Source organism: Cryptotermes secundus, unplaced genomic scaffold (assembly GCF_002891405.2).
Source record: "Cryptotermes secundus unplaced genomic scaffold, Csec_1.0 scaffold2166, whole genome shotgun sequence".
Taxonomy (NCBI): Eukaryota; Metazoa; Arthropoda; class Insecta; order Blattodea; family Kalotermitidae; genus Cryptotermes; species Cryptotermes secundus.
In genome coordinates this window covers 41705-66146 of record NW_019739602.1, presented here as the reverse complement: position 1 = coordinate 66146, position 24442 = coordinate 41705, and the positions used below count along the sequence as shown (strand labels likewise).

The 24442-nt window shown below is 41.6% G+C and overlaps 1 protein-coding gene across 2 annotated transcripts; it reads right to left on the bottom strand.

Moving 5' to 3' along the window:
* Positions 1 to 240: 240 nt before the first annotated feature.
* LOC111871973 lies at positions 241 to 19097 on the bottom strand. 2 transcript variants are annotated; one of them, XM_023865419.2, is made up of 5 exons: positions 18909 to 19097; positions 11712 to 12048; positions 5518 to 5662; positions 3919 to 4113; positions 241 to 814 (listed from the first exon to the last, which is right to left on the bottom strand). In XM_023865419.2, the coding sequence occupies exons 2-5, from the start codon at positions 11940 to 11942 to the stop codon at positions 705 to 707; spliced, it is 681 nt and encodes a 226-aa protein (XP_023721187.1). In that variant the 5' UTR covers positions 11943 to 12048; positions 18909 to 19097; the 3' UTR covers positions 241 to 704. The 2 variants fall into 2 exon arrangements, with proteins under 2 accessions (XP_023721187.1, XP_023721188.1); XM_023865420.2 differs by lacking the exon at positions 18909 to 19097 and adding an exon at positions 17813 to 18051.
* Positions 19098 to 24442: the final 5345 nt, after the last annotated feature.

Below are 24442 nucleotides of genomic sequence, written 5' to 3'. Positions count from 1 at the left end.
CAAAGCTTATATCAGACAAAGGACTTATACTAAGTCGATCCGTAAACCTTTACAAAACTATGTAAGATTTGAGGCTTTCACGGCGATGACTATGAAGAAAGCAGTCTTCTGGGATTTGGCAACGTGTATATGTGGTGTTAACCGACGTTTCGGAGGAACGTATCGCCTCCATCTTCAGGTAGAATGAAAAATATAAGAAATCCGCAAGCGAAGAGACCGTGAGACATTCTACCATGAAGATGGAGGCGATACGTTCCTCCGAAACGTCGGTTAACACCACATATACACGTTGCCAAATCCCAGAAGACCACTTTCTTTACAAAACTTATCATCAAATTTCTATGACAAATATGAATCAATTGAATAAGAAGTAATGAGTACAGTGTCTTATATGAATATGGGATTTTAGCTACTCTGTCACAACTACAAACACAAAGTCTCGAATGTTAAACTGTAATTTCATTATGCCGATTTTGGGGGGATGTGGAATAAAGTGCGTCCAGATCCCACTTCATGCATGCTGCTTGCTCTGCGTGCAGTCTAATTCTTGCTGACTTCTCGCTTGGTTTAATACTACACCGTGAAAGTTCAAGCGATGTGTTCTTCCGAAAGGTCCATTGGCTTTTAGCGGGCTACACATCACAGAAGAGAAAACTCTTCATAATCATTGCTGTGAGTACCTCAGATCCGCAGAAAGAAATTGTTTAACGAAGGCTGTGCCACTGTGTTATTGTTAGCGCTGGAGTTTGGAACGCCCTATCCCAGTGATCAGAACCAGGCCCCAGGACCACCCTTCCGAAAACCGTCTTCTTTCCTGGAAGAAAAAAAGAGGGCGAAGTATCAAACAGTTGATCAATCAGTTGCTACAATATAACTAATAACTGCACGAACCAAAAATAATCCTGAGAAGCTGATTGTCATTAAACTGATTAAGAAATGTACACATTCCATATAACACGATATTTTAATGTTTAATTTTTTGGGGGGGTGGGTGTGGTAGAGCAGATCACTTAAATTTACAAGTACAGTATCTGATGACGGCTGAGGGGCTGAAGCGTGTTGTAAAATTTAACGTGTACCTTATTTGTGTATAGATTGTGCTGAAGGAAACAAACCAGACGCTTCATTACTGTGTTCACGACAGCCGTTGCTGGTCCCTGTCATGATCCAGATGAATCCACTTCACAACCTCGTGGCTTTTTATAAGGTCTCTTCTTGCATTCTATACAGAGGAGACAGACGGATATTGACATTTGCGTGTCTGTCCATCAGTGCGTTTGTGCAATCGTCAGCCCACATATCAGAATATTTTAACTTTAAAATTGCTGGACAGGATTTTGAGTGGTCCGAAGTCCACCTTAAATATATAATTCGTAAGTTCCTACGATTCCCGATGAGTTCATGGGACTTTTCAATTGACCTAATTCTTCCAGCCGCACTATGGCCATACGGTCGACTCAGCCTCTAACTGAAATGAGTACCATGAATCTTCAAGAGGTTAGTTAGTTAGTTAGTTAGTTATTGGAGAGGGTGGGTTTCCCCATGCACGTAGACCTGTATTGGTCCATTGTGCTTCCTTCTATGATTTCTACCAGTCTCTATATCCTACCGGTACTGGTGCTTACCATCAGTCCCGCCCAGCCAGCGAGACCGGCTCTACTAGCTGAGAGGTATTTATAATGCTTCCCCCATCTACCAGAGGTATTAGAGACTGCTGTTGGGCGGGAAACGTCCGTAATTTGGCTCAGTGACCTCCTTTGGAGATACGAGGTTCTTTTACGTGCCGTAAAGCTACAACACGGGACCCACGGCTTAAAGTCCCTCCCGGAGGACTTGTTCCCTGAATTTTTCCGCCCTTAAAAAATCGCCGACCTCCGCCGGGTATTTGAACTCACGTAGTACGAGTCATGAGGTGGGAACGTTACCTCTAGACTACTGAGGCCGCTTCCTGAGGTTAATGGCGGCCGGTGAGTAAGGCTGAAAACCTTACCGCCATCTGTGAACCGATTGTCTGGAAAATGTGCGAGCCTCGAAGTCTCACAACCCTATGGGTCTCAACGGCCTGTTAAATGGATATCTTTACATTTTACGATCGGTAATAACAAAGTGGCACAGTGAACAACACTACTGCAATTACCGGAGTAAAGTAACCATTGTAACCACAGGGACAACCATAGTAATAATAAGATTCTTTATAACAGCAGTGACCGCAGAAAACCAAGATAACCGCAGTACCGAATCAGCTTAATGGAAAGAACAGAGAAGTTCAAGAAGAAAATGTGTGCACTCCTGTATGGATTTTACGTTTCTTTTAAGATCCATTACAATATTAGCCTCACAGCTACGCCTAGGTCTAGCTAGTGATTTCTTCCATTCAGTTTTCTGGACTAAAATTTGTACATGTTCTTCATGTCTTCCATGTTTCATACTATATACACCTTTCACTTCAACGTTGATCTGATCACTGCTGAATACTACAAATTGCATATTACAACTAATGAGGAAAAATGGACAGATTTGCATAGCACGAAACATAAAAACGCATCTGTGTACCTTCTCCAGTATCGCTCCTGTCCACGCTTAAGCATAACCCAAAACATGTCGCCAAAAACTGGAGGTGGGGGGGACACGAGGGGTCAGATTGCAGTAAGTTCATTTTGTGTGCAGACCGAAGTGGCTCAGAATAGGATTTGTTCCTTAAAAAAGGTAAAGCTATCTATATAACAGGCCGTTGAGACCCACGGGGTTGTGAGACGTCAAGGCTCCCACATTTTCTCTAGACAGCAGGCTCACAGATGGCGGTGAGTTTGTCAGCCTTATGCGCCGGTCTCACTTGAACCCCAGGAAGTTTCCTGGTACTCATTTCTATTAGAGACTGAGTCGACCCCAGGTCCATAATGAGGCTGGAAGGGTCAAAACAATTAAAAAAATCCAATGATCTCATCGGGATTCGAACTCACGACCTTCCGACTTGTCGCATTATGCCTCAACCAACTACGCTTCCAAGTTGAGATAGAAAATATAACTAAATTCATATTCGTCTGTTGATCATATTGGTTGATAGCTGTAACCCAATATCAAATGTGCTCGAGAGTTTTTAGTGCAGATCCTGTGTGCCATGACGCTGTTAATGAGAGAGTAAAATAAAAGCGCACAGTATATCATTGTTGTCTCTGTATTTAATTAAGCACGACGCTATCACGACTGAGTTAAAGCTCCGAGCATTCTTAACGTCGGCAATAAACGGAGGCGAGTGATCTGCTTCAGGCCGCGGCTGATTTATCCCAGAGGAAAGAGCTCCTGATGTCACAGGATGCGAAGTTTGTCGTGCTTCAGACCCGCCCTCGACACGTTGGCGGAAAGAAAAGATTGTTCCCCTGCCGGGAATTTACCCCTAGTCGTCCAGCCAGTGACTATTCTCAGGCATTCGGACTCCTGGGAGGCAAGCGGTACCGGAGTTGGTTGAGGCACTATGCTACAAGCCGGAAGGTCGCGGGTTCGAGTCGTCAATTGACCTAATCCTTTCAGCCGCACTATGGCCCTGGGGTCGCTTCAGCCTTTAACAGAAATGAGTACCAGGAATATTCTTGGGGGGTAAAGGGAGGTCGGCGCGTAAGGCTGACATCCTCACCGCCATCTGTGAGCCGATTGTCTAAATAATATGGGAGCCTCAACGTCTCACAACACTATGGGGCTCCATAGCCTGTTACAGGGATAGCGTTTACTCGGACACCTGGCTAATAGATGTCAGCAATTCTCTTTGCAAATGCAGAGGCCTATCAAAATTGAGACTCAAAATGTGAGGCAAATCAGACTGAATCAGATAGGGCAATATTTAACGTGAGGGTAAGAAATTTCGGATTGCGTAACAACTTAAAAACGGACGCTGAAGAAATTTCGGTATATAAATATACTTACCCAGTGTTGGTTTGGTGCAAAGACTAAATTGGCAGGACAGATCTTCCCATTTCGATGGTATATGAACGGTAAGGGCCGAGTTGTCTTTGTCAGGCCGAAGATGAACAGAGATGCTCGGAGGGAAACGCCGTGTTTTGCAGGCCTTAATACTTCTAACTCCATCCTCAAGGACGTCCAACTTCACGTACAAAAGAGCTGAAACCACCCAATCCATGGCAGGTAAAGCAATCTTTAATTAATTCCTTTACCATGATATTCAATGATGCAACACCCAAACTTCACAACAGGTAGTTGATTAAAGTTAATTTTTTTCTCTACAATGTTGCTCGTAGAAATGTGACAAATTGTGAACATCTAACACGGCTAATTTCCCCAGTGCTTCAAGAAGGCCTATGTGAATTTTCCCACCTGTTAAAACGCCGTATCAAACGATATACATGTGCGACATACATTTGGGGATGAAAGAAATAAGGGATGGTGGCTACGAATTGGAACGCAAAAAATTGTCTCTGTGCTTAAACATTTCGCCAGGCAGGTGTAGGGGATTGCGGAGTCACAGCTCCGTGGATTTTAACCTCGGCTTTAAATGGAGGCATATAATCACTTCATGCACTGGTCTCTTTACCATAACGGAAAGAGCCCACGGTGTTTATTAGACAGAGGGCTGGGTGGACATAAAAGCCGTATCGACTGCGGTAACGAAAAGAAAAATCCCTGTCACTCACGGGAATCAATCGCCAGTTTACCAGCCCGTAGCCTATGCATCATACTTGTATCTGAGCCAGTGGATATCGGTCACATCCTCTTCACACGAGCTTTCTTTCCATCATTCTTCCATCCGTGACTGGATGGGCGGGCTGGTTTATTCAGTGTGGCGAAAAGGCCAGAGGCTGGAAGTTCGGATTTCAGCGAGGGGCCGTCACTGCGTGCAGACCGACTTTAGAACTTTCCGAGCTCCTTATCGAGTGGGTATGAGGGGCTCATTCTCCATGGGGAAAGCGGTGTAGTTAACCAGTCACCTCTATCTAATGCAGAAGGCTAAGATGGAGCTTTACCTACATTCTTCTATACTACATCCACACCTAAGTCCCCTAAGTGATCATTCAGTTTTACCGACTAAATTTTTTCTAGGATATTTCTCCCCTCCTTGATGCCTGCTGCATCTGTCGTCCATCCTATTGCCCATGAGTTTAGTACCAAAGTAATATCTTGTGAACAGCAAAAATTATGAAGCCACTTGTGCGATTTTCTTTCCCTTCTCGTACTTCCTCTTTCTTAGATCAAAATATCCTCTTCAGTACATAGTTTTGATTATCCTCAGTGTCTGCTCTGGCTTCGAAGGGCCGCACCTACTTAACAAAGCAAGAAAATATAATTTTGATTGAACAGAATAAGCAGTAATACGCAATGGAAATTTTTGCTGGATCACGTCTTACCAAACACATAATGTGGTTTTAGAAACGTAAAATTTTAGAACAAGAAATTTAAATGCTATAATTGACACATGAACAGAGACGAAAAGAGTTAGCACAAGAAGGGGCATGTTACCTTCATAACTCGTTGTTCTTACGATGGAAACAAACGAATAATAATACAGACCATTCTTCTCTTGGCACTCCCGCGTAGCTGCAATACTCCAGCGCAACTTGGTGACTCCCATAGTAAGCGTGTCGGTTTCGCCTTCCTCGGGATTGCCTCGAGTATAACAGAGCGTCACTTCCAACTGGTGGTTCTTCTCTTCTATCTGCAGAAAAGAATACCGGATTGCATTATATGACTTCCATAAAAGGATGTCGATATTTCAGTCGGAAGCCGACTGATATGGTGGCAACTGAGAGAAGAAAAATTCAGAAAGGCTTGCCGGTTTTCCGCGTGAATTTGTAAATATCTAGAGTCTGCAATTAGCCACATTATTTGCTTTCTTAAGCATACAGCTTGGCATTAAGGTATTAAAATAAATTGTGTAGTTTGAGAAGAATCTATACTCTGAAGAAAGCAGTCTTCTGGGATTTGGCACCGTGTATATGTGGTGTTAACCGACGTTTCGGAGGAACGTATCGCCCCCATCTTCAGGGTAGAAGAAAAAGTATAAGAATTCTGCAAGCGACAACACCGTGAGAAACGGTAAAGCAGACAGTCTGCTTTACCGTTTCTCATGGTGTTGTCGCTTGCAGAATTCTTATACTTTTTCTTCTACCCTGAAGATGGGGGCGATACGTTCCTCCGAAACGTCGGTTAACACCACATATACACGGTGCCAAATCCCAGAAGACTGCTTTCTTCATAGTCACAGCCGTGAAAGCCTCAAATCTTACAATCTATACTCTGTTGATAAAAGTATTTGCGCTCAAGTCTGAGATATATGCAGGAGTCTAAAAAAATTGTGCAAAATCTTTCTCAGGCTAGAGAGAGGTTAATGAGTTTTGGTTTCCATGAAAAGAGAAAAATTTCTTCACTAGAAGAGTGATTAGCAGCTTCCAAATCGGACTCTATTCCATGAAATCACTTAGTTAATTTCTTTATTTTTAGCTAGATATACCATATTGAGGCATGTAGACCCTTTGCTAAGCAACGCCCGCAAAATAAACACTACGCAACAGCCATTGCTAACTAACGGCTCCGAAAACGAGTATGTTTCCACGGCAACGGGAGAACACAGCAATAATGGAAGATACATTTTCCATGCCGTCGTGCCGAGATGTTATAACCAGGAACAGTTAGCAGTTGTATCAGGTAACTGCTGGAGTTCAGTCGTTTTGAGCTATTGCTGTTAGGAGTTCGTAGCTGAGGCCGGGTACAGTTCGGAAACGCAGTGGAAGGGGAACGTCCGCCATTGAAAGCCGCTACCAAGCAACGACTGCGAAGACGTAACTGTGATATTAGCGTGTGTGTAACACAGAACTGTAAAGCGTAGTCACATGCTGTATCAAAGTGTGCAATAAATCGAGTCACTAATCCAAACTCCTCTATAGTCACTCTATTAGGTGACAATATTTTAGCATCAGATTATGTGTGTGTGAAATTTCTGTATTTCTTCATATTGTGTGAAGGAATAAAATAGAGACATTACTAACTTTTTGTTTCATTCCTGGAATTCCACTGGAAATTTCTTCAGTTTTCCTCCAGATATCTGACGTCTCCAGCTCTTCATTGTCTCCGAAGTCAAGTGCATGCAATTTGTGTGTAAACAATGTGTGATCCAAAGGCCAGGTAGCAGCGCCAATTACCAGTCTCTTCTTTTTGGCGTCTTCAGCGTAAATTGTAAAGACCAGAAAATTGCTCCCACTGAGTATTTCGCTTAGAGGTTTGTCTTTCTTAACGATTGAAACATTTTCTATTTCAAAGCTGAAATCTTGATTGNTCTCACGGTCTCTTCGCCTACGGATTTCTTATATTTTTCCTTCTACCCTGAAGATGGAGGCGATACGTTCCTCCGAAACCTCGGTTAACACCACATATACACGGTGCCAAATCCCAGAAGACTGCTTTCTTCAACATAAATTTAATTTCTGACGATAAAATACTGGTGACTTTTACTCGTTCCTTGTGTACTAGAATAATCAGTTAAGTCAACGGGAAGTAGTGCTATAAATAAAAATGAGGTCATTGGATTCTTATCAGTTGACCTAATCCTTCCAGCCGCACTAGGAACTGGGGTTTACTCGCCTCTAACAGAAATGAGTACCAGGAATTAAATAAATGATTGTCCTGGGGAGTAAGGCGCGGCCGGCGCGTAAGGCTGACAACCTTACCGCCATCATCAGCCGATTGTCTAGATAATGTGGGACCCTCAACGTCTCACAACCCTATGGGCCTTCACGGCCTGGTACAGGGATAGCTTTACTTTTTTTACTTACTTTTTACATATCCGTTACCATTTTAATTTGAGCGAAAGAGTTTACACTAAAACAAGGAATAATATTAAGAATTAAATCACGAGTCCAAGCGATGTGGCTTATGAACTAGTCAGTAACACCACTGCTGTTCTAGAACAACTTAAGTAATTAAGGACTTATCTGGAGAGAATCTACCTGTAGTGGTTTCTACAAGATTTAGTTTAATTTAATTTTACGATCATAAATTAATGTTGCAGATATATTACCAAAGAGGGATTAGGTGACAGGAGGTTGGAGAAAACTACATAATGAGGAGCTTCACAAATTGTACTCTTCTCCAAGTATAATTAGAATGATTAAGTGAAGGAGGATGGGGTGGGCAGGGCATGTAGCACGAACGGGGGAGACGAGGAATGCATCTAGGATATTGGTGGGAAAGCCAGAAGGAAAGGGACCAGTGGGAAGACCAAAGTGTAGGTACGTGGACAATATTAAAATAGATCAGAGAGGGTTAGGATTGGATGGTATTGATTGTATTGATCTGACTCAGGACAGGGACCAGTGGAGGGCTCTTGTGAACACGGTAATGAACCTTCGGGTTTCATAGAATTCTGGGAAATTATTGAATGGCTGCAGAATTGACGGCTCTTCAAGAAGGACTCAGCTCTCTTAGTAAGTAAGTAAGTAAGTAAGTAATATTAATGAACAGATGTTTAATGGCCGTGACGGAATGATTAAACTTATCTGAATGGATTCAATTACCTACAAAAGTGAAGCTCAAGTAAAATTGAGTGCACTAAAAGACGGATATTGCTTACATATCATGGAAAAGTGAAGCGTTTTAAATCATGCTTAATACATTCCTGTTCGTATCCTAGACAGAGTAATGTCTACAAGATGGCCGAAAATAAAATTACACCACATCGATCATATGTTTTGCTACTGAACACGCTTTGAATGAAGAGGTAAAATGCAGGAGACGAATTTACACAAAAAGTGCATCATTTTCATTCAAATGTGAATTCCGGCAGAGTTTCCACCGAAGTACACAAAACTTGCAATGGATATTTAGGTCAACCAGACTATACAAAATCTGCGGATGTTTTGGGCTGTACCAACAGAGAATTTGTATATAGTGCATAAGAGAGAACTTTCAATGGCATGCTCTAAGTACGATACGTACGCTTGACGAAAGGCCAAGCATATTCATAAAAGACAAAACCATCTTCTTATAAGAGAGGATATTACATAAGGACTATTACCGCAAGGGTTTAGTTAAAAAAATTGTGGTCGTGAGTCTCAAGGGGCTTGATGCCAAGTCGAACTTTTTGGAGTTAACCGCCAGACGTAAAGTAACTTTGACTTTTCGACTTTGACTTTGGCCAAGGATGTTCTGCCTCAAAATTTCTTAAAAGTATAATAAAAAAAAAGTAAAGCTATCCCTGTAACAGGCCATGGAGACCCATGGGGTTGTGAGACGTTGGGGGGTCCCACATTTTCTAGACAATCGGTTAACAGATGGCGGTAAGGTTGTCAGCCTTACGCGTCTGCAACCCTTTACCTCCCAGAAAGATTCCTGGTACTCATTTCTGTTAAATGCTGAGTCGACCCCAGGGCCATAGTGTGGCTGGAAGGGTTAGGTCAATTGAAAAAAAAATCACCTCATCGGGAATCAAACCCACGACCTTCCGGCTTGTAGCATAGTTCCTCATCCAACTACGTTACTGCGTGCCTTAGACGTATAATAATGACAGAATTTTGGCTTCAGATTGGAACATTTGGAGGGGACTTTTTAATTGGTCTACATAAGTATCTCACAGGTGGCTGCCTTGAAGAACAGCTTCCAGGTCTTTATAAAAGAGACCATTTGGAAGGAGTAGGCATGAACTGAGAGATGATATTAAGAAGGATTTTAAAGAAATAGGGCATAAGGGCCTTTACTGAAACCACGTGGCTCAGTTCAAAGTCCAATAGCGGACTGGTGTGAACGTTGTAATGAATATTCGAATTCTGTTAAGGCAACGAACTTCCTGACCGGCTAAGTGAATGTTACTTTGTTATGAAGGACCCTGCTCAAGAGAATTATTTATCCTTTCAAGGACTCCGCAACAACCATACTGGTGACAATTACATGATCACCGCATGAACATCTGTCTTCAACGTATACAATTGTTGTATTAGAAGATTCTTTAAGTACTCCACTCAAGTCAGTTTATTATAAATTTTATTGTCCTGGCAGAAGTTCCTGTCATGTGGCTTTGCGAAGAGCTGGCCATTCATCGGCCCCTTTCGGGCAACTGAAATTGTATTTTTTAAAACCATCGTTACAGCGCTAATAGTCACATTCCCTATTTTAATGTCGTCCTTTTAAGCAGTGATGTAGCTTTTGATATAGTGAGAGAAAAGAAGAAAGAAGGCAACGTAAATGACGATTTTCATCATGATTATTTTAATTCTCCCACACGTCTTATATCTTGCAAAATCCCACAATTTGTATTTACATTTCTTCTTTCGAAATTCCATGATGTTGCAGCGATCTTTGGTATCCTCCTATCCAATATGTTTATGTTCTTGGGGACATACAGGATTTTTTCAGGGGGTCCAGAAAGGGGGAGGGATGGAGCGACACCTAGAAAAATTGCTTACAAGCTTGCTTTTGAGCCGTTTAAGAATATTTTTATTAATCGCCCTAGAATTATCGCTGTGGGTGTCTATTCTGAAAAATATGATGACACCATATTAAAAATAATTTTAGTTTTGGGGCATTAATATTGGCCCAAATATTTCTCTTTCCAATTTTGATTTCTTCCAAGATTCCGGGAGGGGTAATATACTTGATTTGCCCACCCCTGCAGGACCACATATTTATATTCATGTAGTTCGCATTCTTGAAAAATATGTTTTACTCTTTCTGTCACATATGAGCAGTTCATATAGCGTTCAGCATTGCCATCATTAGTGACACACAGAGCCTTGTCAGTAATATCGCCAGCTTGAACCGAAATATGTAAACTCTAGGAATGTCACCATCGATATGGTCTCTTCACTCCAACCGATGAGTTCACTCGCTAAAAATTAACTCACTGATTAACAATGCTCATGGTAGAGGGTTATACTTTTTGAAAAACTGGTAGTCGCTCAGCTGGTCAAGAAATACACAGCATTTAAGATTGTTATTATATCTGAAATCGAATTTCTGGCTTCAAAGTTACGTAACCAGCAACAAGTACTGTAAGACTTGTTGCTTGCTACTTCTCGTTTGTTCAGTCCGTTACTCATAGACCCTGTAGATGGAGGCAGTACTTATCTCTGAAACGTCGTCAGACTTGTACCGGACTACAGGGCAGCAAATTCCAGAAATATTACTTTAGTCTTCATAGTCACAGCCATGAGAACCTCAAATCTCGTTAAGTTAAAGTTGTCCCTGTGTTTAATTACGCATCACATCATGAATCCGAGTGTTGAACTGGAGGTAAAGCTTCACACATTCTTAACCGGGAAGCCCAGTCAGTATAGCAACTAGACTATGGGCAGGACGACCGGGGTTATATTCCTGGCAGGTGTTCCAGGGGCTCATAAAACCTGATATTCAAAGGGCATCGCGGGGCTTTTTCCCGGATGTGAAGCTACAGAAGCGGGAAGCTGGCAACTCACCTATTTCTGTTATTGCTAGTGGGGCGGGACTAAGTCCCTTGTACTGCGGCCACTTCTGGCCTATTGTACCAGCCCCAGATGATAGGTGAGGGTGATTGTGGAGCAATTGGTAGAATGAAGATTGGCAGGGGAAACCGAAGCACTCGGAGAAAACCCGCCCCAGCGCCACTTTGTCCACCCAAAATCCCACTTGACCAGACCGGGATCGAACCTGGGCCGTCGCGATGGGAAGCCAGCGACTAACCGCTTGAGCTATGGCGCGGCCAAAAGAAACTCACCTATATCTAAAGTACAGATACAAACCTTAATTGTGTAACCAATAGCATGAGTGACGCCAACTTTAGAGGGAAGGTGTCTAGCGCCGAGCACCCGAACATATAACTTAGATGTGCCTCTCGTATAGCTTACACGGAACCCCACAGTGGGAACAGGCTCCAGCGATTCGTCTCTTTCAGTTCTCTCTTCAGGACCTTTCCTTGTGCTGCCCTTGAATCCAATTATGTTCTTTATTGATGTAATTACACTGACCGCCATGACTGAAGTTGAGCTGAGGTCATGAAATGTGTTCACTTCACTGACTATCTATGCCAGTGGACGAAAACCGAGCTTGTTTGGATGAAGTGCTTATGCATTTCTAAACCTGAAAATAAACAGAAAACAGCGAATACAGTTCAATTTCATGCAGAATATGGTAATGCAGAAATTTGGGACCCATTGGGAAGCACTGTAGTTTCAACATGGTTTCTAACGTGAATTACAACGCTTTTTTAAAGTCTTTAGCTGATAGCAAACAAATTTTACCTCATAATTTCATGTAAACCTATTATTATACAGTATCTATTTTAATTTAAGTGGTAATGGACATGGTGTAAATGTAAGGATTTGAGGACGAATATCATGAAGTATCCATCTGACTAGCAGACAAACTTTGAACTATGTGTTGCTTTATCGGATAAGATACGCGAAATGCAGACCATTTGGATGGAAACGCGTGTATCAATAAGACACATATATTTACCAATATGTGGTATGAAGATGCAACAAAAATTTCGGTCATTCAGTTCATACAATTTCTTCTGGTTCGTGGGACATTTTATGACATCGTCAGAGTCTACATTGTATACAGCCGAAAGGTAGGATGATTGATGAAGGATGAATTTGAGAGGATTTGGAAGGAAGTGGTAGTGTCCTAATTGACTTACTATTCCAGGAACTTTGAAAGCCATGTGGAAATCGAGAATTTCCAATGGTGCGGAGAACCTAGTTTTGCAGGTGCTGCAATTTTAAGAGTTAGGTGACTGCGGCTAATTCCCAGGAAGGGAAATCATAAGTTATTATTGATTTAATCGGTGCTTTATATCAAAGTTAAAGTCAAAGTTACTTTACGACTGGCGGTTTACCGACAATCAGTTCGTCTTCAAGACCCTAGAGACCCCATGGCCAGAGATTTTTTCAACTGAACCTTTGCGGAAATAGTCCTTACGTAACATCCTCTCTGACGAGAAGATGAGTTTGTCTCTTATGATTATGCTTGGCCTTTCGTCAAGTGTACGTATTGCACTTATAGCATGTTACTGAAAATTCTTCCTTTTACACTATATATAATTCCTCCGCCAGCCCAGGCTTTGCAAAGCAGATCAGGACTATCTTACGTATTTTATTCTACAACGGCAGCTCAGTCACATGAACGGTCCTAAGCGTGACCACCGCAAAGTTTAAACTTCTTGTGTTTTCTATGTCTCGCTTCGCCTTGTCCTATACTATGAACATGTTCACTGATTTACGTTTTCTCGTTGGTTTTTATTATATAGCCTCAGCAAGGACCGCGTATGAAACATGGCTTCCAACAGTTTCTCTGTTGCTGAGTGTTCATTCGATACTGGGGAACGTCTTTACCGCGTCATTGCATAAACACTGCTGCCTTTCTTTTTGTTCCATTCATCCAGTTTTCAGCCAAAACTATCCCGGTAATAGGTCATGAAGGCCCAGAGGGTTGTGAGACGTCGAGGCTCCAACATTTTCTAGACAATCGACTCACAGATGGCGGTAAGGTTGTCAGCCTTAGGCGCCGGCCGTCCTTAACCTCCCATGAAGATTCCTGGTGCCTATTTCTGTTAGAGACTGAATTGACCGCAAGGCCATAATGCGGCTAGAAGGATTAGGTAAAAAAAATAAAGCTATCCCTGTAACAGGACGTGAAGACCCCATAGGGTTGTGAGAAGTTGAGGGTCCCATATTATCTAGACAATCGGCTCAAAGATGGCGGCAAGGTTGTCAGCCTTACGCGCCGGCCGCGCTTTACTCCCCAAGGAAAATTATTTAATTAATTCCTGGTACTCATTTCTGTTAGAGGCTGAGTCGACCCCAGGGCTATAGTGCGGCCGGAAGGATTAGGTCAATTGAAAAAAATCCAATGACCTCATCGGGACTTGAACTCGCGATCTTCCGGCTTGTAGCATAGTGTTCCCATTATCTGAAAAAACTCATATATATTTGAGACAGTCAATGATTGATTTTGTGTGTGTTATATCATGAAGTATGGATTGTTCACTGGTAAAAGTTAAGAATAGAATCGGAAAATGGTAGCAACAGACGGCAGTTAAAGGTCCTGTAGTTCATCTATACTGCAGCCAGACCTTTGCAGAGAGAAAGTTACATAACGTACGTATTCAACAAAGTCGTGGTTCCAAAATGTTGCTCAAAGTTTACAATGTACAGCAGTGCATCAATGAAAGGGTTATCTCTGGACATCGTACTTAGAGACAGGAACAGTGAAATTAACCTGTTGCATTATCAACCGACATTTCAGTAGTGCAATAAAATTAAATTCTTCTTGGTACATTTTTCAATGACTTCTCCCTCTTCGACCTTTTCGGATTACGGCTTCTGGCCTGTTAAAATTAAAAATTAACTTGTAAAAGTATCAATCTTTTAGACAATTGCCAGGCCTCCTGGACTCTTTACAGTGCTACCTTAATATACTTTGAACTCTGGATCTTCAAATACCTACTCGTTATCTTATCTCGAACATGTTTGTGTAACAACACAGAGGTCCACGGCAAACAGTCCAGGCGTGTCTCTTGGTGATAACTCCAACAGTACCGCCTTATAATTTTCTTTCGCACAATTTTTAGCATCTTTCCTTCTTTCGAAAAAATAAAATAAAATAAAAGGGGCCTTATGAGATCACTTTGCTGTTTGTGTCTGTGTGTCCCACCTAGGAACCTCTGAATGCAATGTGACATGACACATGAAAGCCGGAATAGTGGAACCAGAAACATGTTCCCGCTGTAATGAATGCATGCGTAACAGTAGAGGAACTCTTGAAGGTAGAGTTTCCCTGCGGCCCATGGTTCTTCCCAGAACTATATCTGTGCCTGTAATTGTCAGAACGCAACTGAGTCAACCCAGTGCCTGAGGCTATAACCGGGTCACCCTCTTCCGGGGGGAAACAGATATGGGGATCTGGTTGTTCAGGTTTGGAGAGTCTCGATTTTGTGACAATAAAATCTGGTCATGAGTCCCTCGGTACTCACACCTGTCAATAACTGCGCTGGCGAGGACCAGCAGCAATTCTAAACGACAGACCCATCCTCTTGTAACACCGTCAGAGAGGATCTTACGTAAGGACTATAACCGCAATTGTTCAGTTGGAAAATAAAATTACTGGTCCTGAGTCTCACGGGGCTTGTAACGAAGACGAGGTGATTGGCGGTAAGCTGAAAGTCGTAAAGTAACTTTGACCCTGACTCTGACTCTGACTCCAAGGGAAACTCCAGTATGTAGGCGGAGTCGAATACCTCCACCGTAGCTCCGCGAGTCGTAGGAGGCGACGAAAAGAGAATCAAGTGCCTGGGAGTATAACTAGGCCACTCTGCTCCTGGGGGATAAAAATACGGGAACCTGGCCCTCTAGGTTGCGAGAGTCTTGAATTTCAGACAGTAAAATGTGATCAAGAGTCCCGAAGGAGTCGGACCTGAAAATAGCAGCTCTGCTGAGGGCCAGCAGAAATTGTAAATTGCAGACAGACATAAGAATACGAAAGTATTATTTTTCTTTATTGCTAGTAGGGTGGGACTAAGTCCCTTGTACTGCGGACACTTCTGGCCTATTGTACCAGCCTCAGATGATAGGTGAGGCTGATTGTGGAGCAATTGGTGGAATGAAGATTGGCAGGGGAAACCGAAGTACTCGGAGAAAACCTGCCCCAGCGCCACTTTGTCCACCACAAATCCCACTTGATCAGACCCGGGAGCGAACCCGGGCCGCCGCGGTGGGAAGCCAGCGACTAACCGCTTGAGCCATGGCGCGGCCCCAGCTCTTCAGTATGTAATTCCTCTTATTCCCCTGTTGCCTACCCTTCTTCAGATACTTTTTCTAATCAAACCCTTCCATCTGTTTATTCTTTTTGAGAATTCAAATTTTGCAAGGGTACTAGTATAGACAGTGTGGCCCTTAATTAATATGAAATTGAGCCGTATTTTTCTACCTTACCGTTAATCCTAATTATTCAAGAAATATCTTCAAAAATGGCGACATGGACAGCTATGTCAAGATGTTTGCACAATGTCTTCAGGCTAAAATCAGCATTAAATTTACATTGTAAGTTAGTGTAGTTATCTTAAAGGGCTAATCCAAGGTGAAGCAATAGATCATTGAAGGTCGTAGTGCGAGGTCCGGTTTCTTCTGGCTCGCGCCTTACGTACATTACATTAGTGTAATTATCTTAAAGCCCGATGAGGTCAATGGATTTTTCAATTTACCTAATCCTTTCAGCCGCGCTATGGCCCTGGTGTCGATTCAGCCTCTAACAGAAATGAGTACCAGGAATCTTCCTGAGGGGTAAAGGGCGGCCATCGCATAAGGCTGACAACCTTACTGCCATCTGTGAGCTGATTATCTAGAAAATTTGGGAGACTCGAAGTCTCACAACCCTATGTGCCTCTATGGGCCTGCTACAGGGACAAATTTACCTATTTTTTAAACCCACATACCCACTGCTACAGCAATTTTCAGAATGACGGTGCTGTAGGCCTACACACCTTAATTATATAAGTTAGATCGAATATTAGAAGTAACCTCCACGTACTTATATGCATGTATTTACAAGCATTCTTTAAAAAGACATACCAATTTTTGTTTCGAGGGCTGGTTTCAGTAAAATCTATGGTGATTTATTTAGGTTTGAGACGGCGAGAGTTGTCCTTGTAAGATGCACATTTCAATGCAAATAAGTTTGTAAATAAAGTAGTGATTTCTGTGGCCAAACATCCGTGCTAATGAATCACGAAAACATATTTCAGTAGTGATATGAACACAAACGGTGAACTGTATGTAAATCCATCATATTCAAAATCAGATGAAGAAATTGTTGATGATTTGAGTGGTCAGATACATTTTGAAAATTATTCTTTTGCCGGAAACCTCAACTTTTTTAGTTGCATCATTCCATCACCAAGGTCGGCTGCCCGCGGTGACGAAATATTCGTGGAAATTATTACTTTATCAAAAGTTCCATGGCGGCAAAAATTGACTGTATAATAGGGCCGTCCTGCTGGAAACAGACGTGAGCAATTTCGTCCCCATTTGATTGCCCAATTAGGGCGTAATATCAATAGCGTTGCATATGGATAATCGTATTCTTGTCAATGTCATTATTATCAAAATTTGTAATTTTGTGCTAAGAAGTAGGAGCGATTATATTTAGCTTAACATGTGTAAATGGCTCTGGGACCATTCTGTAGAAATGTTTCTGTGTTGGGAAGCGTAAATACCACGACTCACTAACAAACAAGATAACTGATAGCACAGTATATGAACCCATTGGATCACTAAAACTAATGCAAAATCCTAAGATTGCACCTTGCCGTAAGCCAACTCATCACATACCACTTTATGAAAACATGGAGTTTTCAGGTATTTGCTATCCAAAAGATTTACCCTCGACATTCTGAGCTCTTTTCATATTTCTCCCAACCGGGCTACCTGCCTGGGATGTTGCAAATTCTCCGCTATAGTTACTAGAAGGAAAACAGGAGAAGCGAAGCAGCTCAAATGATCTCTATCAGTCATACTTCTCTCTGTTCACCACTCAGTCCACGTAGTCAGTCCGTCACTTGGTGTGCTGGGTCGGAGTATGTGTTGTGCCCTGATAGGGGGCATGGACTGTACTCACCCCCTATCGGATGTCCGTGGATATCTCTTAACCTACGTTGTGGAAAGCATGCTTCACTGGGAGGGTCACAAAAACTCGAGTTGTCCAAACAACAACAAAAATGAAATATATATAATAAAATTGAAACACTTATACACCTTTAACGTCTAAAACACATTAAACTACCAAAATAATGAAACCCAAAAGTTCTACTAAGCCATCAGTGACCCGACCACAGACAAGTACTCACCCGCGCTAAACACGAAGCACAGGAAGAACAATGGCGCCATCCCAAGGTCTTCCGCAGGCACGCTTTGCTCTACTCGTTCAATTCTGGCAACTGCTAGAAACAGAGTGCCTGAAACGGCCTCTTTTCTCAATCCCAAGATTCAGCTTTTTTTTCAATTGCGAAAGCTGCGCGTGCGAAATCCCTGAGGTCGGCATCTTGCCGGACATGCCTTGTCGCGCTAAGCGAAACCTGACCGGGTCTTTCCGCTGATGCTTAACAGTCTTTTCTAAAAACAAATCGATCGACTGACAAGGAATGCGAAGAGTCAGCCGCGGTTCCGTCTCCTCGCCTTCCGGCCAGCCGTCTAACATTTCAACCTAAACACACAATCTTACAAAAACTAATGAAATGGGCTCAACATATGTGCCTTAGCACTTTCTGTACAAATTCTAGTAACTTAAGTTCTTTCAAAAAAAGATATCACACGACCACATAAAACATTTCCTCTCAAACATTTTGAAAAATGAATCAAACAGTATTGAAAAATATTATCTTCTGGGATATAAAGCCATGTACTCCGCTGAAAGGAAACCAAAGTTTCAGAGGAAAATATCGCATCCATCTTCAGGGTCAAAAAATAAGTCGAGAAGCAAACTTGCGTAAAAGCGGATGGTCTGTTTTCACGCTCGTTTTTAATCAGCTTATTTTTCAATCCTGAAGATGGAGGTGATACGTTCCTCCGAAACGTCAGTTGACTTATAACGGATTCCACGGCGTTATATCCAAGCAGAGAGTACTCTTCATAACCACCGCTGTGAGAACCTCAAATCGTACATAGAAATATTGGTTTCGGCTTAGTAACCATCAACCTTTAAAACTCACAAATTAAACCAATGCTGTGTTGTTTCAGTCGAAATTTTATTCTGTTATATATTTATATTGTCTACTCTGTCTCTGTGGTTATTGCAAAAGAAAATGCAAGTACACATACAAGTTTGTGAGCATACAACGGAAAAAATGGAAAGTTCTGACTGAAAAGAGAAGAGTAATAAATTTGAAAACACAAACTACTATTTATATGACAACCAAATTAAAGAAAAACAAACGTGTCACTTACACCACAAGATCGATTAAGTAGAAATCACATCTGTCGCACTTCGAAGTGTTGAGTTGCTTGAACGAGGCTTGTCTACCACTTCGCCAAGCCCAGATCATCATTATCTCTGCCGCCCGAGCAGAATATCAAAGAGATAATCATGCCGCAAACATGACGTCATACATAGTGTTTAAAGCCCGCCTATTGTATGAGTAATTACTGTTTCAGCTATCTCAGTTGAAGACCCTAACTGAAGTTACTCTGGCCGTTCAGATGTGATATAAGCAGTATGACATTGAAAGTCATCCACTGAAGATTTCGCTTTCGGCATATAGATAGATGGGATAATAATTTAGGATTGAATAGGCTAGATCAGTGGCAATGAGTCTGCCTTGCGTTCAGAGGCCACCCAATTCAATTCTCTACAGAGACTAGTTGTTACGACAGCCACTTCCTCATCTCTTCTTTTATAGTTCTTCATTCTGAAGCTCACAACCCGTTATCATCTGACTGTGAACACTTCCAGAAATCATTTCTCCCTCTTTAAATAACCTCACATGAATCGTCAATTTAAGATTTTTATATCGTCTTTAAAGAAACTTAAATTGGTCATCCAATTAAGATACCTTAAAGAAGATATAAGGTGAAACACGATAGAAATATTTAAGCACATACGCCCATCACGGATGTATATGGTAAAATACTTTTGTCACGTTTCATTTTATACTGTTCATGCTCTTCTAGAGCTGTTTTTATATATATTGTAACGTGTTGTGAGTTACTGAAGACGCCGTCCGGATTGTTAATTGGTTTATTGAACGTTACACTGGTGTCAGAAGTGGGATTTGGACTTACACACGTGACCGACAGGATTCGAACTAAAGACACGTGACAATATATTTAACTTTGCTCTGTAGTTGGTCATAAATATTTTGACCAATATTATTTGGTGCATATGTGAACAAGGTACGTAGTTTACCACCTAATATAAATGCATGAACGAGTTCTTTGAGGACGTGCAACAAAATATCAACAATATGAAGGCTGGGCAATTAGGTTTTACTTAGCAGCCAATGGATTGCTTTGACAGTGACAACTCCCTGGAGAGCTCCGTGGGAAAGAGTCTGCAGTGCTAACTAACCTCATGGAGCTGAGCCCTTGCTGAGAGGCAGCAAGTTGTGCAGTTATTCAAGAACTCCCCAGCATTTTATGGAACCCACAGGTTTATTACCTTGTTCATAAGAGCCATCCACTTATCCCTATCCTGAGCCAGATCAATCCAATCCACACCACGTCACCTATATAAGAGTCATTTTAATAGTAACCACCAACTTATGTCTTGGTCATCCTAGTGGTCTGTTTCCTTCTGACTTTCCCACCATTACCCTACATAAATTCCTCTTATCCCCATTCGTGCTACATGCCCTGCCTATCTCTTCCTCCTTGACTTCATTTTTCTAATTATACGTGGCGAAAAGTACGAGTACAAGTTATGAGGCTCCTCATTATGTAGTTTTCTCCAACCTCCCATCACTTCATCTCTCTTCGGTCAAGATACTCTCAGCACCATGTTCTCAAACACCCTCAGTCTATATTCCTGCCTCAATGTCAGAGACCAAATTTCACACCAATACAGAACCACAGGAAAAATTATTTTGTACATTCTAATTTTTATGTTTTTAGACAGCAGACGTGAAGACAAAAGGTTCTGAACCGAATGGTAGCAACCATTACCCCAGTTAAATCCCCTTTTAATTTCCTCCTGAATCAAATTTTGATTTGTTACTGTCGTTCGCAAATATCTTAACTGTGCCACATTCTCAAAACATCTGTTAGTTACTTTTACGTTGTGATTTTGCCTTGCATTCCGGTGACAAGACAGCAACATACACATTCTGCAGTACAAAACTGTTAAATGGCTATCAGTTATTGCCACTGACTGCACTTGCTCTATATTGATACCAAATGATATAGAAATTTAATCATTAATAAATGATTCTGACACGATATCCTCAACTCTAACTGAAGTTCAGGTGGTAAAATACACATATACAGAATGCTGAGTGAATGGTACGCGACTTTCTCCTATTCAGTAATAAAAAGTAAAGTAAAGTAAAGTAAAGCGATCCCTGTAACATGCCGTGAAGGCCCATAGGGCTGTGAGACGTTGAGGGTCCCACATTATCTAGACCAGGGGTCTCCAAACTTTTCGAACCGCGGGCCACATTAGGTAATTCAGCACTTTCAATGGGCCGAATAAAATGATAAATTAATAACTCTAGGTATATGAGTTTTATTGAAAGCACAGAATTTCATAAAATAATTACAAAGTACGTGAGAATAAATTATCGTATATTAATGACAACAGACAGTAGCAGCAAATGCTCATATTTTCATTACAACAAATTATAATAAAACAATTAATGTGAATGATGGAACTCTTTTTGCATTCTTAAAATCTGATTAAATTGAGGTTCAAATTTTGAAACGCTAATCACTTTAAATGTTCATCGGATAAATTTGCCCCGTATTTCGACTTGATGTACGTCATCTGGGGAAAAGTTGGTTCACACAGACATGTCGTCCCAAAAATGGAGATAAATTTACAAGCAAATTTCTTTAAATTTGAAAATTGCTCAGAGTTCAGAACTTTATAAAATTCGATCAAATTTCTTTCCCTGTATTTGTCTTTAATATATGATAATTTTCCTGAACTTCAATAATTTCCATTTGAATTTGACTTGCGACATCTGCAGCATCACAGTCAAATGGATTTTGAAACAAACTAATTTCCTGAGCACTGGCATCCAAATCAGCAAATCGCTTCCGAAATTGTTCTTTCAAGTCTGAAATGACTAAATTTGCAAACGAGGAAGGAAATTCTGCTTCCCCCTTTTTATGCAACTCTGCACGGTATAGCATATGAACAAAGTTACAATTTTTCACTTGGCTTTCCAGAAGTATCAACTTTGCTCTGAATGCCTTGATAAGTTCAAATAAATCAATCAAATAAATAAACAAAGTTATTTTCACCCTGCAACTTTAAATTCAAATTGTTCATATGGTTCACCAGATCAGCAAAAAATGCTGATTTCCAAAGCCACTCGGTATCTGATAAAAGTGGTTCGTGATGGTTTTTCTCCGTAAGAAGTATATCAATTTCATTCCTGAGCTGAAAGAAGCGCGAAAGAACCTTTCCACAGCTAAGCCATCGAACTGCAGTATAATATGTCAGGTAAATAAGCTCGGAATCACGATCCTCGAGAAAAGACCGAAACTGGCGATGGTTAAGTGCATGACAGCGAATAAAATTGACGATAGAAATAACAGGTTTTAAAACAGAGCTCATATCAACGTGTTTTGCACAGAGTGCTTGTTGGTGGATAACACAGTGAAGAAACATTGGCTTTGATATTCCTGCATGCTCACAAGTTTTTGTGATTTGGCCAACCAAACATATTTTTATACTAGACATGTTTTTTCCTCCATCAACTGTCACGCACTGCAGACGGTTCCAGTCCAAATTATATTCTGTTAGTGTTTTTTGTATTTCTTTGAAGATATCATCTCCTGTTGTAGTGCCATGCATGCTGTGAAGTGACACTAATTCCTGTGTGACATTAAGTTCATCGCCGAAGCCACGAAAAAATACTAATAGTTGAGAGGTATTACAAACATCAGTTGAAATCTATGAACAAGTATTTTTTTTGCCAGTACTCATTGGAAAATTAGTTCAATTGGCGCACTTCTGCACAATTCTTTCGCGGGCCGGATAAAATCACATCGTGGGCCGGATGTGGCCCGCGGGCCGGATGTGGTCCGCGGGCCGTAGTTTGGAGTCTCTTGATCTAGGCAATCGGCTCAAAGATGGCGGTTAGGTTGTCAGTCTTACGTGCCGACCGCGCTTTACTACCCAGGAAAATTATTTAATTAATACCTGGTACTCATTTCTGTTAGAGGTTGAGTCAACCCCAGGGCCATAGTGCGACCGGAAGGATTAGGTCAATTGAAAAAAAATCCAATGACCTCATCGGGACTTGAACCCGCGACCTTCCGGGTTGTAGCATAGCCCCTCAACCAACTACGCTACAGCATGCCCCCCCCCCATTCAGTAATATATATAGTAAACATGCGAAATTTTAATTCCCGTCACTCTATATATATATATATGATCTATTTTGTGTACTTTGTAGTTATACTCGTAATACTTCTTAGCCTACTTTCCCAAAGTAGGTTTATGTAGTCTACATGCTATCTGTGTGTCTGTGAATCAGCGCCCCTTTAGCCTTTGGCCTGAACTGATCGTTATGAGGCTTGGTACCTGATCCCATCTCAACGTCTTACTGCATAAATCCCTCCCATTAGAATGTGTGTCTGTATGTGTATCCCTTCCTGTTATTGCTAGGCAACGGTTGGTAAACACGTCCCTGCGGCTATAAATACACGCAATAATAGAAGAATTGTTGGACGCGTCTGACTCTGGATCTGTCGTTGTATCCTCCTATCATTATTAGGTAACAAACTTCGTTAAGACGTTCACGCGGCAACGAAGAATTGTCGAAGGCTCATTTTTTATGCGGTCCATGTCGTATTAAAGGTAAGTAGGCGACTTTTTCTTCCTAGAACTTCTTGTTCTGCATTACATGGAGAAATAAACAAATTATCTACTATTATTAACCTTAATATCGCCTAAAAGCAAAATTTCCCTGCCCCTGAAAGATTAGAGGTAAAGTTATCCCTGTACCATACTCAATAACGTAATGAAGGACCATGCCATGAAGGAATATGGGGAAGTGGAGGTCCAGTTCCACGATTTTGACCTCAGCACTAGATAAAGTGGAGTGATCAGCTTCAAGGCCTGGTCGTTTTGCCTTTGAAGATATATCCCCCCCCCCGGTAGCAATTCGATTGGAGGCTGGGTGGGCACCACAGCCGATCTGAACGCTATGGAGAGGAGAAAAAATTTTCCCCTTGCTGGGAATCCAACTCCGGCGGTCTAGCCCATAGTTTGGTAGTTGAACTGACTAAGCTATATCCCTAAATTACATCAATATATTTTAAAAAATATTCTAGGTGACAAAAGAGATATTTTAATTACAGTCCGATATATTTCACTCAAGACAGCCTCTATGGTCTAGTGGTCAGAGTTCCTGCCTACAGATCCAGAGGTCCCGGGTACGGACTTGTACGTGTATATAGTGCACAAGGAAGATTTTTCAGTAATATGCTATATGTGTGATACGAACAATTGACGAAAGGCGAAGCATACTGATAACAGACAAACCCATTCTCTCGTCAGAGATGTTACATAAGGACTATGGTCACAAGGGTTCATTTGAAAAAGAAATCTCATGATCCTCGATGATGTTGGTACGAAGGCAAACTGATGGGTGGCATACCGCCCGTGGTAAAGTAACTATGACTTTGTGCCAGTCGGATCGGAAAGAGATTATCAAATTATTCCTAGTTCATACTACAGTGCGTACAATCAAGTGCGCGCCGCGGCTGCAATTTGCCGTTGAGTCATACCACCGCAGAACGGATGCAGTCGCGGG

Excerpts from the sequence above, each read along its gene's own strand:
- LOC111871973 (XM_023865419.2), bottom strand. The coding sequence starts at position 11,942 with ATGGCGGTCAGTGTAATTACATCAATAAAGAACATAATTGGATTCAAG. Across the intron at positions 5,663-11,711 it reads CTATTGGTTACACAATTAAG|ATAGAAGAGAAGAACCACCA; the intron begins GTTTGTATCTGT and ends TCTTTTCTGCAG. Across the intron at positions 4,114-5,517 it reads GGAGTGCCAAGAGAAGAATG|CTCTTTTGTACGTGAAGTTG; the intron begins GTCTGTATTATT and ends GGGTGGTTTCAG.